We start from the raw sequence: 15073 nt of genomic DNA, 5'->3' as shown, positions 1-15073 counted from the left end.
TTTTGGTATTAAATTCTAAAGACACGTAGAGTGCATGAAGAACTGATGGCTTGATTAGCTCTTGTGTTGCAATTGAAGGAGCTGTCTCACAGATTCTTCATTTGGAGGAACTCTTTGATCTTCGTTCAAGTCAATTCACGAACATCAACTGACAAGACTGCATGAAACACCCCGATGGTTAGGTCCAAACTCGAAGCAAACTATTCGGTTTCATTAAGGGATCCCGAAAAGGTGACCAAGACAATCCTTTCAGGAGCCAACAGTAAAGTGACTCTTTAGATTCTAATGTGCACAATCTATCACTGAGGGTTAATACATATATAAGCAATCAGTCAATGGGAATACTTTTATCTATTTTGTGACAAAAAGGAAAGCAGCATTTCAATTTCACTTTCATTAAGGCACTGCAATTTTTTTTTACAATATTGAAGCAGTACATCAACAATCTCAGAGGCAGGAAAGGGTAACGGTTTAAAAAAAATTTAAATCAAAATAGATACAAACATTTTAAACAGACAAATACACTTGCTAAGCATTTCAGAAAATAAAGTATGATATTAAGAAATTCATTAGAATGGCAAAAAAAAAATTCATTAGGGAGTTCTCTATAGTTAGTTTTTTAAATGAAGTTTAACCCCCTTTTGGGAAGGGAACTATTTCAAAGGGTTCATTTTTGCACCCACCCCTGTCAAAGAAGGTCAGAAACACTCAAGTATAAAGTCACTGCACTGCTGTGGCACAAATAGTTTCTGCGGCTAAAATCAAACAAAGACCAATTAAACTAATCATAACGTTCCAGTGAACACAAGGAAGCTCACCTGGTATTTCTGGACTACTTTCGTGAATTTTCAAATCTACTCAGTTCTTGGTATTATAATTACCTTGACCAAAATACTGTGAAATTACTGCTCTGATCTACTAATGGCTGCAAAAATCAAGTCGTTGTGGTTTCATGCCAAGGGGCCATAGCAAGGTGGCGCAATGATTTCTGACACAGAAGACAACTTCTAAAAACTCAAAAGGGAAAATTAACGGGATGTGGTTTACATTGCCAAAGACTGTTCATTAATTACCAATTTAATCACTGCTGGAGGCATGACATTACAAAAATCTGGCTGAAAGTTCTAATAGATTATGAAGACCACCTAAGAAGAGTGACCAAGAAATGTACAAAACAATTAATACTGTTTCACTGCTATCAAAGACACTCAGATTATTTTACATCAAGTGAAGCAAAGGAATTAGTAGCTTCACAGTGCCACCACTAGGAACTGTAAATACAATAGCACACAATTAGTAATGCACATGTGACTTTTCATTCAAGGCATATATCCTTGGGAAAGCCAGAACATGATAAGGAGAACAAAAGAAAATTGGAATGAATAAAGATTTAAACTCTACTCTTGTGCATGCTGAGCAATATCAGAACAGGCAATATAAAATACAGCTCTTAGTAATGGTGATACCATCCTGGGATGTTCAACACTGCGAACAGCCATATGGCAAACGTCTATGGCCATTAACAGTGGCATAAAAGGAGTGTTCCTGATGTTAAAATACCTAGCCCTAGCTTCTTGTATTCACGGCAGTCTCAAATAAATAAGACTTTTGAGACTAGAGGCTTGTGGCCACATAATAGAAAAGATGCTTGAGTTTTTTCCCCCAACAATGCTAGTATTTTGTGTGACTTTGAAGATATGCGAGCAAGGTAACAGTATGTTTTCTAAGAAGTCTAGTAGCCTTTGTCAGGATAGCAGACTTCATCTTAAATTTAGACATAATAAACTATTATTTAAATCATAATGAATAAAAACCACCGCCCTGTATAGAGGCATTTATGCTGAATACAGAAGAATATCGGCATTCTCCTATAAAATGCAACTATAAAAAAGATTAGCTATATGTTTTAAGTGCCTTACTGGTCTAAAAGGGATTATGTACATTAATCTTCTGTCAATTGTGTTACAGTAAGAAATAAGAAATACATTTTCATCTTTGTGCCCTGGGTGTAGATATTCCAGCTTATACAGAGAATAAAAATCTGTAAATAAAACAAATTCTTATTCTCTACGTTATTAAAGGTTTTGATTTCTTTTTGTAAAAACTGATGTTCTTTTAAAATTATAAATGCATACCTACTTCTTCCTCATAATAGAATAATATGTGTAATTAGAGAAAATTAAAATTTTAGCTTGACCTTACGTTTAAAGCTTGATTCCTAGAAGCTAGCCATTTAAATGTAACATAACCAATACTCATAAACATAAGCTTAATCTTATATATATTTTTATGAGGAGACATACTTGGGACACACATATAAACATGAAAACTATGAGGATAGTTTCTATCAGAGATTATCAAAATGGTATTTAGTGTTTTTTACCAGCTGGATAGTAACTGCTCCTTTATCTGGAAAAGATCTAGTGATCTTATCGAAATCTGCTATAATTATCAGCACAGCATACTACACCCATTTAAGTCAGTATTTTCCAATTATCATCAAAAGTATAAAGTTGATGTCCCACCCTTCATATCAACAAAATACCAGTTAAAGGTTCAGTTCACTAAAGAGCAGTTTGCATTCTTTTGGTTCTTTCCAAATAAGCCCTTAGGATTCACTATTAAGGACTAGTGAAAAAACAACAAAAAAAAGTTCCTGTATCTTTTTTTGATTACTGATCTTTATAGTTAATTAAGGACTGCCCAAACTGAAATTCCTTTCTCATATACACAGTTTTCTTTCGAAGAGCTAAATATTCCTGCAAACCTTTAAAGACAGATACCACAAACCTTTCAGAACTCCTAACTTGCAGTTTGATCCTGCTAAGTGAAGATGAGATTGAGAGCACGAGGAGAAGGGGATGACAGAGGACGAGATGGTTGGATGGCATCACTGACACAATGGACATGGGTTTGGGTGGACTCCGGGAGTTGGTGATGGACAGGGAGGCCTGGCGTGCTGCAGTTCATGGCGTTGCAAAGAGTCGGACACGATTGGGTGACTGAACTGAAGTGAAAATGGGCTTCTATGACTATTGTAATGGGTCACTCACTATGCTTGCATATTAAACATTAGGAAAAAAACTTCAAGTATGGATTATAATAATGATTTCTTGCTGATATTTCTTTTAAAAAATATTCCAAGTACCTAACAACTGTCTGCAAACCACATTCTTACGTAACATAATTTATGACTGAAAAATGAACATATTTACAAATTCACTGACTGTTAAGTGATTAGACTAATTAAATTGAAGAATCAGTCCCAATTCTCCTTTTAGACTTTCTATTTATAAAGTAGATGTTATTCTCTCTTAAAACTTAAAGGTATAATTAAACCTATACAGCATCCTTTTTCTGTTAGGTTCACAGTGCTTCATATCCTAATAACACCTCCAACGAGTGTGGGTAGCAGGATTGTCATTCCTTATTCTTAGACTGTACTGATTCTAAACTTTAGTACATCAAATGCAAACATCTCTTTCAGCTAATACAATTACATGAGTATTACTAAATGTCACGATGGATTTATAAAACATTTTTTTAAGCAACTATATTCTAATGTAAAGTAATAAGCAAAAGAGTTTGAAATAGATTAGCTTCTTAAATTTCTGTTTTTGTATTTCTTGAGAAAAAAGTGTTGGGAGAATTGAGTAATAAAGAAAAATAATAAAAAAGGAAATATTTTCTTGAAAAAAAGCTATTAAATTTTTCTCAGAGTTTAAGTTTAAATATATAATCAAGGAAGCTCTTTTGGTTATATAACGGCTAGACTATTGCACCTGTCAAAACCCTGAGTTAAACTTTGAAAAAAATTATTTTAAGTATATGTGAAAAATTATGCACAAAACAAATATCACACCTGAAATTTATATTAGTAAAATGTAACATACAAAAATCTTCATAGGGCAAAAGAAATAGAAAGCAAAGAAATATAAATCACAGAGCTCAGAGCAATGAAATCTGTCTCCTACAGAAAAACGATTTCAGGAAACACCTGAAACAGGTTAAACAAATGTTCAAAACACAGAGATACAAATGACTGACGTAAACTACTACTTTCCCTAAAAAGACCTAAATGCATTATGTATTTGTAGCACATTCTCATTAAAACATGCAATGGTAGTCTTGACAAAAATTGAGAAAAATTATAAGGTTTACAGTATCTACATTTGTGAGTTCCCTTTTAAGAGAAATTATAGCTCAAATATTTCCCAAAGTAGAGTTTGTATTTGAGGATCCATGTGGTAATATTACCAAGAGTTATCCTCAGTGTCTTAGGAGGTATTTCCTAGCCTGCCAACCTAAAGCTACTAATTTATATGAAGGAATGTTTGGCTAGAGTGATGTGATTCAAGGCAGAGGTGGGAGCTAACCTCTACTGAGTGAAGTGAAGTGAAAGTCGCTCAGTTGTGTCTGACTCTTTTTTGCAACCCCATGGACTGTATAGTCCATGGAATTCTCCAGGCCAGAATACTAGAGTGGGTAGCCTTTCCCTTCTCTAGGGGATCTTCCCAACCCAGGGATGGAACCCAGGTCTTCCACACTGCAGGTGGATTCTTTACTAGCTGAGCCACAGGGGAAACCCAATCTCTACTGAGAGGTCCCAGAATATGGGAAAAGTAGGTAGTGTCAGACTTTGGTGTGTCCATACCATAACAAGAAAGGAAGGTATCATAATGTAGGATTCAAGAATAGGAAGAAGTGAATGATACAGGGAACCCTGAGTCTCGCAGTGGCAAATGTCATATTTGTAACCAATTTGAGATAGGAGGACCTTTTAACTTTCTCTGACCAATGATAATCAGTTCTGCTCTAAAGACCTTCAGAGAGTCAATCTTTTCCCCTGTTTACCAAGAAACTCCTTATGGCAACCCCAATTTTTCATATTTAAGCTCATGTTTTTATTAGTTGACACTTAGAAGATATGATAGACTGTCACTATTCCCTCCCTTCATTTTTCATCAAACAAACACTGACGGGGAATACACAGTTCTTGTACTTTAAATAACTCACAGTTGAGGGGAAGAAAGAGATAATTAGATAATAACATGAGATAAATGTGGCAGTAATGATATGTACAATACAATAGAAAAAGATACAGGAAGAAGAATTTCTTTGCTGCTAGGAGCCTTTGACAGAGGTACTCACAGAAGTGATTTTCTTAACAAGGGAAGAAAGGCATTTCAAGGAGAACAGCAAATGCTTGATACAGGAACGAAAGAGCATGATGCCACATCCTGTCTAAGCAACTTAGCAGAGCTAGACTGTAGAGTGAAAAATGGGAGAGAAGTGAGAAATGAGGCTAGAAAGGAAGGGGATAGGATTTGCAGGGACTTTATATGAGGCCATGTTGAATAGTCTGGAAGATTATTACTCTTGGGTAGGTAGGAGTTACTAGAAAGAATCTGAGCCTTCATACACTCAAATTAGTACTTAAACTACTTCCCAGTTCTTTATGTTTCATAAGCCTGTCTTTCCTTAAAAGTATATCTTTGCTTTCAATCCTTTAACACTTCTCTGAATCCTCTGTAAATTCTCTCTCTCAGTCCAGAACTAGATACAAACTAGATACCTCTAAAGGGGATAAGTTGTACTGAGTACACGGACATTGCCCCATACAATTATGTTTCTATTTAGGTACTCTAACATCAATTATTAAAATAGCTCTACTCATTCTTCCTGGTATTAATCAGTAGATCCTAGGTTAGTTGTATAGAAACAAAGTTTAGAAGGATGAAAGAAATTGCTGAAGAAGTCCTAAATTTGCAGTCTCTTAAGAGTAACTAACTTTTTCACACAACTCTTGAAGATTTAAGGTTAGTATCTCATTTATTCAAGACTTGGGGTCACTCCAGGGTACTACTAACTTTTTTTCTTTTTAACGCCCAGGAACTCTCAGTTAAACTAAGAACCCAAAAAGCAGTGGGTACCTGTAGGTATCAATATATATATATCTCCCTGCCAGCATCTAGACTCTTGGTACCAAAGTATACATTATAAAGGGCAAGATAATTTATAATGAATTTAAAAATAAGAGCATGGTAAATTAAGGCACAAATTAAAGAGCATAAGGAAGTGAAAATAGTAGCAATCAGTTCACTAAATTAGATGCCAGATTTTTCTATTTTTAGTTAGACCTGCTTTTTATTTACCAGAAGTCTTTTGATCTCTTCAGATTGAAAAGGATGCTGACACTAAAGTAGGGATGGCATTAGTCATGCTTCCCTTACCCATTCCACCATGGACACCAATTAATTTGAATGTCACACAGGAGGAAAAAAAAAAACCAACTTGCCTCCATATCACAAATGGAAAAACAGATTTAGAAAGATTAAGTAATTTCTACTTTTAGTATCACTTAACTCAGTTGCTCCAGAGACGAAATTTGGTATTTTCCCTTTTAATTTTGTCAGCCAAGTTGGCCGTACTAGTTTTCCAAAATACGGACAGCGCTGCTAAATAATTTCAATCGATATGTATAAGAGCTACCAGAAATGATAAAGAAAGTGATTAAATTAAGAAAACTATCATGTCACTGGAAAAGATATCAACCTGATTATCAAGTTGCATACTAAATTGAAAGTCTGAAAAGCAATGGCAAGGTCTAATTTCTTTTGTAAAATTGGACTTACTTGATGTTTTACATTTTCTTTCTTAAATAATTTCAATATTTGCTATAAGGCCCACAGAGTAACAAATGTCAAAACTAGAGCAATAGTTCCATGATGTACTATTGAGTTCATGGAACTGATGTTCTTCACAACACATCAATATAGGGTTTGACTTATTTGAAAAACAAGCAATAGTACGATGTGCAAGAAAGTTTTAAAAGTGAGCTTAAGGGCTTCCCTGACGGTCCAGTGGTTAGACTTCGCCTTCCAAAGCAGGGGGTGTGAGTTTGATCCCTGGTCAGCGAATTAAGATTCCAAATGCCTCACAGCCAAAAAATCAAAATATGAAACAGAAGCAATATTGTAACAAATTCAATAAAGACTTTTAAAATGATCTATACACACACATACACAAAGACCTTTAAAAAAAGAATAGTATTTTTTTTTTAAATAAAATAAGCTTAAAATATAACCGAGAAGAGGCTACAACAAAATTTCCCATGCCACATGCTCATCTTACAATGTGACTTTTACAGTCCTCCCATTGAGTGGTAAGGTCTACCTCTCTGCTACTTAGACCTGGGTGTGGCTTTGTATCTCCTAAGGCTAACAGTATGGCAAAGGGACTTTTAAACCTAGAACATGAGAAGGGAACGGCTATCCTCTCCAATATTCTTGCTTGGAAAATTCCATGGACACAGGAGCCTGGCAGGTTATGGTCCATGGGGTCGCAAAGAGTCGGACATGGCTGAATGACTAACACTTTCACTTTCATAAGCATGCGTAAGAGAGTCCACCTATTCTCTTAGGACACTTGCTGTTAGACTCAGCCACCATGCTGTGAGAAAGCCCAAATGAGCCCAAGTAGAGAGACCATGTGGAGAGGTCAAGTACCGTTTCTGGCTGAAAACTAGCCCCTGAAATCGTGCAATAGAAATAAACCATTCCCTCAGTGTCCCATCCTAATGCCTAACTTATAGAATCTATGAGCATAAAAAAATGGTTATTTTATGCCAATAAGGTTTCTCCATTGTTTTATAATGCAGCAAAAGATAACCTGAAAGAGGAAGGGGAGGGAAAGTATCCTTGGGACTGTTTGAAACACAGTTTCATAAGCAAAATAGGGTAAAATTTTGGTTAAGTGGGAAAAAGTACAATAAAGTGACCAAATGTCTTCTCAATATAAACAGAATTGGTAGTACTGAATTCACTATTTACTTCACACTTAGGCACAAACAAATATCATCAACTATAAGAGTGAACAGTTCTTTCTACATCTCTCTTGTTAAAACACCCACCCCCACACACTCCAGAGAGATACTGAAACACAACACTAATTTAAATGGAACAGCTTTATGGTCAAGTACATTTAGATATGCTAAGAAAGCAATCTAATAAAAACACCCTTTTTGGATACCCCAAATTTCCCTAATTTAAAATATTTATCTAAACATGTCATTTTTAAAACAGAAAAAGATAAAGGGAAAAATTCTATTAGCCATTTGTTATATTATCTCTTAGGGATAAATATTATTAATATTTTGATCACTTTCCTTCCTGAATTTTTCAATGCACAGATAAAAACACAGTCTTTCAAAATGGGCTTTATATGCCATACACTATTTTAGATCTTTCTTTCTTTGTACAAAATGACACTGTGAACTTGTTAACATTATTAAATAATTTCCAATGGCTACATAATGATTTTCAGCGGCTACATACATATAAAGTATATATATGTATTGTAATTTATTTGATCATTCTTCCATTTTGAGCGATTGCCATTTTGTAACTTTCACTATTATAAATAACATGTGATGAAAACTTGCGTATTAATCTCTGTTAGTGGGATTACTGAGTAAAATAGAAGGAGCATTTCCTGAAGAAGTCAATTGGCTTTTCAGAAGGGTGTGGCAAGTTACATGCTACCAGGAGTATTAAGAGTATCTTGACTTGATGAGACATCACTACCATACCATGTTTCTTAAAATCCAAGTTACAGGGCATCCCTGGTGGCTCAGTGGTAAAGAGTCCGCCTGCCAGTGCAGGAGACACAGGTTTGATAACTGATCTGGGAAGATCCCGCATGCCACGGAGCCACTAAGCTGGTGAGCCACAACTCACAGGCTTGCAGCCCGTGCTCTAGAGTCTAGGAGCTGCAACTACTGAAGGCCTCTCACCCTAGAGCCGGTGCTCCACAACAAAAGAAGCCACCCCAATTAGAAGCCCTTGCATTGCAATGAAAAGTAGTCCCCTTCACCCACAGCTAAAGAAAAACCCTCACAGCAAGGAAGACCCAACACAGTCAAAAATAAATAAATAAATTGGTAAATAAGATAAAAAAAATCCAAGTTACAGATTTTACAGGTAGAGTAAGATATTACAGACATAGAAAAAGCAATATTTCAGTAATTAACTTCTGATGTTGAATTCATACTAACATAATTTAGCTAAAAGTTTGTTCTACTTGGGATATTTTAAGTGTAAGCAAAATTACTAGTGCCTTAAAAAGAAGAGATGAACAATAAAATATTTGTTGAAAGTTTAAAGCAATAAATGAATAAACTGAATGAAAGACTAAACAGCTTTAAAAGTCAGGATACTCGAATTTTAAGCCTAGTTTGCTACTGTTTGCAACCCTAGGTAATTTTAAACCCCCTTTCCTAACTCATTTTTCTCTACAATGGTTACAACAATAATATCCATTCCTACTTCACAAGGATTTCAGAAAATAAACAAGAAAGAAATAAAACGTAATGCTTTAAAAACATAATCTCTAAAGTCAAACTGTCTAGGTTCCATTCTTGGCTCTGTCACTTATTTAGCTGTGTAACCATGGGCAACTGAATTTGTTTGTGCGTCAGTTTTCTCAACTATCAAACGGAGATTATATTTAACACATATAATTGTTGTGGAGATTATGAGAAAATCTATGTGAAAGCACTTTGAATCCTGCTTGACACACAGTAAGTGCTCAGTAAACATTAGATGACAATTATTAATATATGTAAAATTCATACATAGGTAAAATAATAGCTTTTTAAAATCTACTTGGCAAACCAATCATTTAAATCTCAAGTATTCTAAATTTAAAATCAACATACTTCAAAATACAGGGCTATAAATTTTCCATAATTTTTAGAACCTGAAACAACTATGAAACAATGTTTATCACAAATATAATAACAACAAAATAACTTTCTTTTTGAAGAGAATATTCTTTCTTTGGCTCTTCACTTAACGGGATCCTTCTCACCCATCAAGTCTTACTTCAAATGTCCCCTCTTCAAGTCACTCCTACCTACTCAAATTATCCTCTAATATTTCTACTAAATCAGTCATTTTCACACTCTGTAGTTAATTTATTTATTCATCATTCTCTGTCTCTTCTCACCAAAATGCAAATTCCACGAGGGAAGAATCTTTGTCTTTTGGCCACACCTTGTGGCATGTAGGGTCTTAAGTTCCCTGACCAGGGATTGAACTTGCAACTCCTGCAGTGGAAGTGTGGCGTCTTAACCACTGGACTACCAGGGAAGACCTGAAGCTTAGTCTTTTCTATTGCCACACTCAGTTCCAACTCAATAAATATCTTACTGAACCAACAAATTGATATAACTGAAAGAATTGATATAAAAGCTACAAAATTTCTTCCTTAGAAAGAAACAAACAAATTGATATAACAAATTGATACAACTGAAAGAACTGGTATAAAAGCTACAAAATTTCTTCCTTAGAAAGAATGGCCATCTAAATTAGTGTTTCTCAAACATTTTTATCATGACCCACAATTAAAAATACATTTGGTACCAAGATCAAGTAAGCACACATACCCACGTAACTAAAATCACACAAAAATACTATGATGTGTGATAAATTCTGGTATTTTCCCATTTCATTTAAATATTCTATTCTTTTTCATTGAAAATAAAACTGGCCCACTATATTGATTTTATATCACATTACTGTGTAAAGACTCAAAGTCTGTATATTGTATAGCATAGAAATATAGCCAGTATTTCACAATAATTTTAAATGCAGCATAATCTATAAAATATTGAATTACTATGTTGTATATCTGAAGCTAATATAATATTGTAAATCAACTATACTTCACTTAAAGAAAAAAATAACAATAAAGAAAGTAAAAAAGAAGAAAAGTATGAAAAATGGTGGTCAAGCTCAGAGGTTATTAAGCTGGTATCTGAAAGGAGTTAACAAAAGCAACACAGTGCAGCAAAGATCATCTTTTCAACAAATGGTGCTAGATAACTGGATATGCACATGCAAAAAAATAAATCTAGACACAGACCTTATGCCTTTCACAAGAATTAACTCAAAATGGATCACAGACCTAAATGTAAAACATAATTCTATAAAACTCCTGGAAGATAACATAAAACCTTAATGACCTTGAGTATGGTGATGCCTTTTTAGATATAACACCAAGGGTGTGATTCATGATAGAGATAATGGATAAACTGGATTTCATTAAAATTTATAATTTCTACTCTGTGACAGACAATGTAGAAAGAATGAGAAGACAATCCACAGGCATGTATAAAATATTTGCAAAGATATATCTGATAAAAGACTGTTATCCAAAAGAAACAAAGAACTCTTGAAACTCAACAGTAAGAAAACTAATAACTTGACTAAAAAATAAATCAATGACCTTAGCAGACATCTCTCCAAAGATTTCCATATGGCATATAAGCACATGAAAAGGTGCTCCATATTATGTATTCTCAGCAAAATGCAAATCAAAGCAATGAGATACAACTACACACCTATTAGAATGACCAAAATCTGGAACACTGACAGTACCCAAAGTAAAACACAAGAATTCTCATTTAATTGCTGGTGGGAAAGAAAAATGGTATAGCTACTTTGGAAGACAGTTTGGTGTCTTTTTATTTTTTGTCTTTGTTACTTATAAAAGTAAACACACTCTTGCCATAAGATCCAGCAAATGTGCTCCTTGAAATGTACCCAAGGGAATTGAGAACTTGAGGTCATATAAAAACCTGCTTTGTAGATAATTGCTGCTGCTGCTAAGTCACGTCAGTCACGTCCGACTCTGTGCGACCCCATAGACGACAGCCCACAAGGCTCCCGTCCCTGGGATTGTCCAGGCAAGAATACTGAAGTGGGTTGTCATTTCCTTCTCCAGTGCGTGAAAGTGAAGTCGCTCAGTTGTGTCTGACTCTCAGCAACCCCACGGGATGTAGTTTACCAGGCTCCTTCATCCATGGGATTTCCCAGGCAAGAGTACTGGAGTGGGGTGCCATTGCCTTCTCCGTTTGTAGATGAATAAAGGAGCTTTATTCCTAATTACAACCAAGATGTCTAGCAGTAAGTGAATGGAAAAATAAACTGTGGTACATCCAGACAGTGGAGTATTATTCCGCATTAAAAAGAAATGAGCTATCAAATCATAAAAACACATGGAGGAACCTTAAATGCATCTTACTAAGTGAAAAGAAGCCATATCAGAAAAGGTAATATACTATGGTTCCAACTACCAACATTCTGTAAAAGGCAAAATTGTGAAGACAATAAAATTATCAGGTTCCCAGAGGTTGAGGATGGGGAGAGAGATGAATAGGTGAAATGCAAAGGATTCCTAGGACAGTGAAAATTCTCTGTATGATATTATAAAGATGGACAGATGTTATTATGCATTTGTCTAAACTCACAGACTGTATAACAGTAAAAGTGAACCTAATGTAAGCTACAGACTTTGAGTAATAATGATGTGTCAATGCAGATTTATCAGTTTTAACAAATATACCACCCTGGCAGGGAGTGTTATTAAGAAGGAAGGCTTTTCATGTATGGGTACAGAGAGTATAGGGGAAAACTCTATACCTTCCTCTCAATTCTGCTGTGAACTTAAAACTTCTCTAAAAAAAAAATCTTAATTAAAAAAAAAAGGAAAATGCAGTTTTATGTATATGTAAAATTGAGGGTAGGGCAGGGTTATCATAAGTTTCAGATTCATGAAGAGGTTCATGTCTCCCTAAATCTAAGGCTTTTATTACTATATATTCATTATTATCTGTGAGGCACTACATAAAAATATGTATAAAAATATGGCTTAACACAGGGATGGTAGTCTATGATAAGAAAGAGGATTGACTCTGGAGTCTGATTAAGTCTCAGGATCAAATCATGAATTCATCATACACTGACTACAACCTTACACAAATTATCTTACCTGTCAGCCTCAGTTTTCTTACCTCAAAGAGTTTGAATATCTACTTAAGTGGTTAAGTAAAATAGAAATTATGTAAAATATCCACTATAGTGCCTGGAATATATGCTAAGTATTTCAATAAATGGTAGGCATCATTATTATACTCTAATATTTTCAACAAAATTAACTTCCATGGACAAAACACCATCTTAAACAAAGTACACCTAAATTATAAAATTAAATTAACGTAAAACAGATTGTTCATATATATGTAGAAATCATAATCCAGGATCTTACTTTTTCTCATAGCTAATACTGCTGTGCAGAAATAATTACAACGTGCTCCTGTAAGTAAGAATTTATCAGTTCAATAAAAGTAACAAGTACCCATAGTATATACAGTCTGTGGAAAAAGAATTTATTAGAAATATAAATAAGTTACTCTTATTTACACCCTCATGATTACAATGAACAATGTATTATTTTTAAACAATGTTCCTCACATCACTTAGCTGCCTGTTGCAGAGTGGTGTGGCTGCGTTGGTATGCTGCTTATTCCCTGCCTTTAAAGCTGCATCTCTTCTTGCTTGCTCAAGCAGAACTCTTGCTCTTTCTTTGAGTTCTTCTTGCCTGGATAACATTCGATGCTTAAAAACAAAGATACAGAATTAGAAGCCAAAACAAACAAAACCCCTCAAACCCATGTAATCCACTTTTGTAAACTAACCAAAGGTTATACAATCCATCAAAATAATACAGGTCAGGAATAAGATTGTATCAATAGTTTTGTGAGATTACCTGTAGAAAATACTAATGCTGATCAGAAACTGTATTTTTACTGGCTAAAACTCAGTTAATTAAAATTACATTTTTATTAGAACATAGTCTCACAAGGTATAAGGTCCATACACATATGCATTGTTAATCACAGTATGCCTTTCATGGATCACAGCCTGGTTGTGGTGAAGGGTCTTGCCTAACTCAGTGAAGCTTTGAGCCATGCCATGCAGGGCCACCCAAGATGAATGGGTCATAGTGAAGAGTTCTGACAAAACATGATCCAGTGGAGAAGGAAATTGCAACTCATTCCAGTATTCTTGCCTGAAGAACCCCATGGACAGTATGAAAAGGCAAAAAAATATGATGCTGGAAGATGAGCCCCCAGGTGGGAAGGTGTTCAATATAATAAAAGCAGAGGGAAATTACCAATAGCTCCAGGAAGAATGAAGCAGCTGGACCAAAGAGGGAAAAACACTCAGCTGTGGATGTGTCTGGTGGTGAAAGTAAAGTCTGATGCTGTAAAGAACAATACTGCATAAGAATCTGGAATAGTAGGTCCATGAATCAAGGTAAATTGGAATGGGACATGGTCAAACAGGAGATGGCCAAACAAGAGATGGCAAGAGTGAACATGGACATCTTAAGAATCAGTGAAAAAAATGGATGGGAATGGAAAAATTAAATTCAGATGATCATTATATTTACTACTGTGGGCAAGAACACTAGAAAAAGTAGGATAGGCCTCACAGTCAACAAGAGAGTCTGAAATGAAGGACTTGGTTGCAACCTCAAAATGAGAGAATGATCTTGGGTCATTTCCAAGGCAAATCGTTCAACATCATAGTAATCCAAATCTGCCCAACCACTGATGCCGAAGAAACTGAAGTTGAATCATTCTATGCAGACCTATAAGACCTTCTAGAACTAACACACAGAAAAAGAGGTCCTTTTCATCTTATGGGATTGGAATGCAAAAGTAGAAAATCAGGAGATATCTGGAATAACAGGCAAGCTTGGCCTTGGAGTAGAAAATGAAGCAGGGCAAAGGCTAATAGAATTTTGTCAAGAGAACACAGTGGTCATAGCAAACATCATTTTCCAACAACCCAAGAGACGACTCCACACACGGACATCACCAGAGGGTCAACAATGAAATCAGACTGATCATGTTCTTTGCCGCTGAAGATGAAGAAGCTCTACACAGTCAGTAAAAACAAGACCTGGAGCTGACTGTGGCTCAAACTGTGAGCTCCTTATTGCAAAATTCAGGCTTAAATGGAAGAAGGTAGGGAAAATAACTAGGCCATTCAGGTAAGACCTAAATCAAATCTCTTATGATTATCCAGTGGAGGTGATGAATAGATTCAAGGGATTAGATTTGGTAGACAAAGTGCCTGAAGAACTATGGATGGAGGTTCATAACACTGCACAGGAGGCAGTGACCACAACCATTCCAAAAAAAAAAAAGAAATGCATGAAG

At 35.2% G+C, this 15073-nt stretch overlaps 1 protein-coding gene across 7 annotated transcripts in view; it reads right to left on the bottom strand.

The window, feature by feature from the left end:
- The window catches only part of EHBP1 (EH domain binding protein 1), a 427094-nt gene that overhangs the window by 72681 nt on the left and 339340 nt on the right, over window positions 1-15073 (bottom strand). For all 7 annotated transcript variants that reach the window (XM_043468858.1, XM_043468857.1, XM_043468863.1 and 4 more), the window contains one exon: window positions 13317-13460. In XM_043468858.1, coding sequence (XP_043324793.1) covers window positions 13317-13460 — 144 coding nt within the window. The remainder of the gene's footprint in view (window positions 1-13316; window positions 13461-15073) is intronic.

This window comes from Cervus canadensis, chromosome 5 (genome assembly GCF_019320065.1).
Source record: "Cervus canadensis isolate Bull #8, Minnesota chromosome 5, ASM1932006v1, whole genome shotgun sequence".
NCBI lineage: Eukaryota > Metazoa > Chordata > Mammalia > Artiodactyla > Cervidae > Cervus > Cervus canadensis.
Note: the sequence above shows the minus strand (reverse complement) of the source record. Positions and strands in the feature narration are given on the sequence as shown.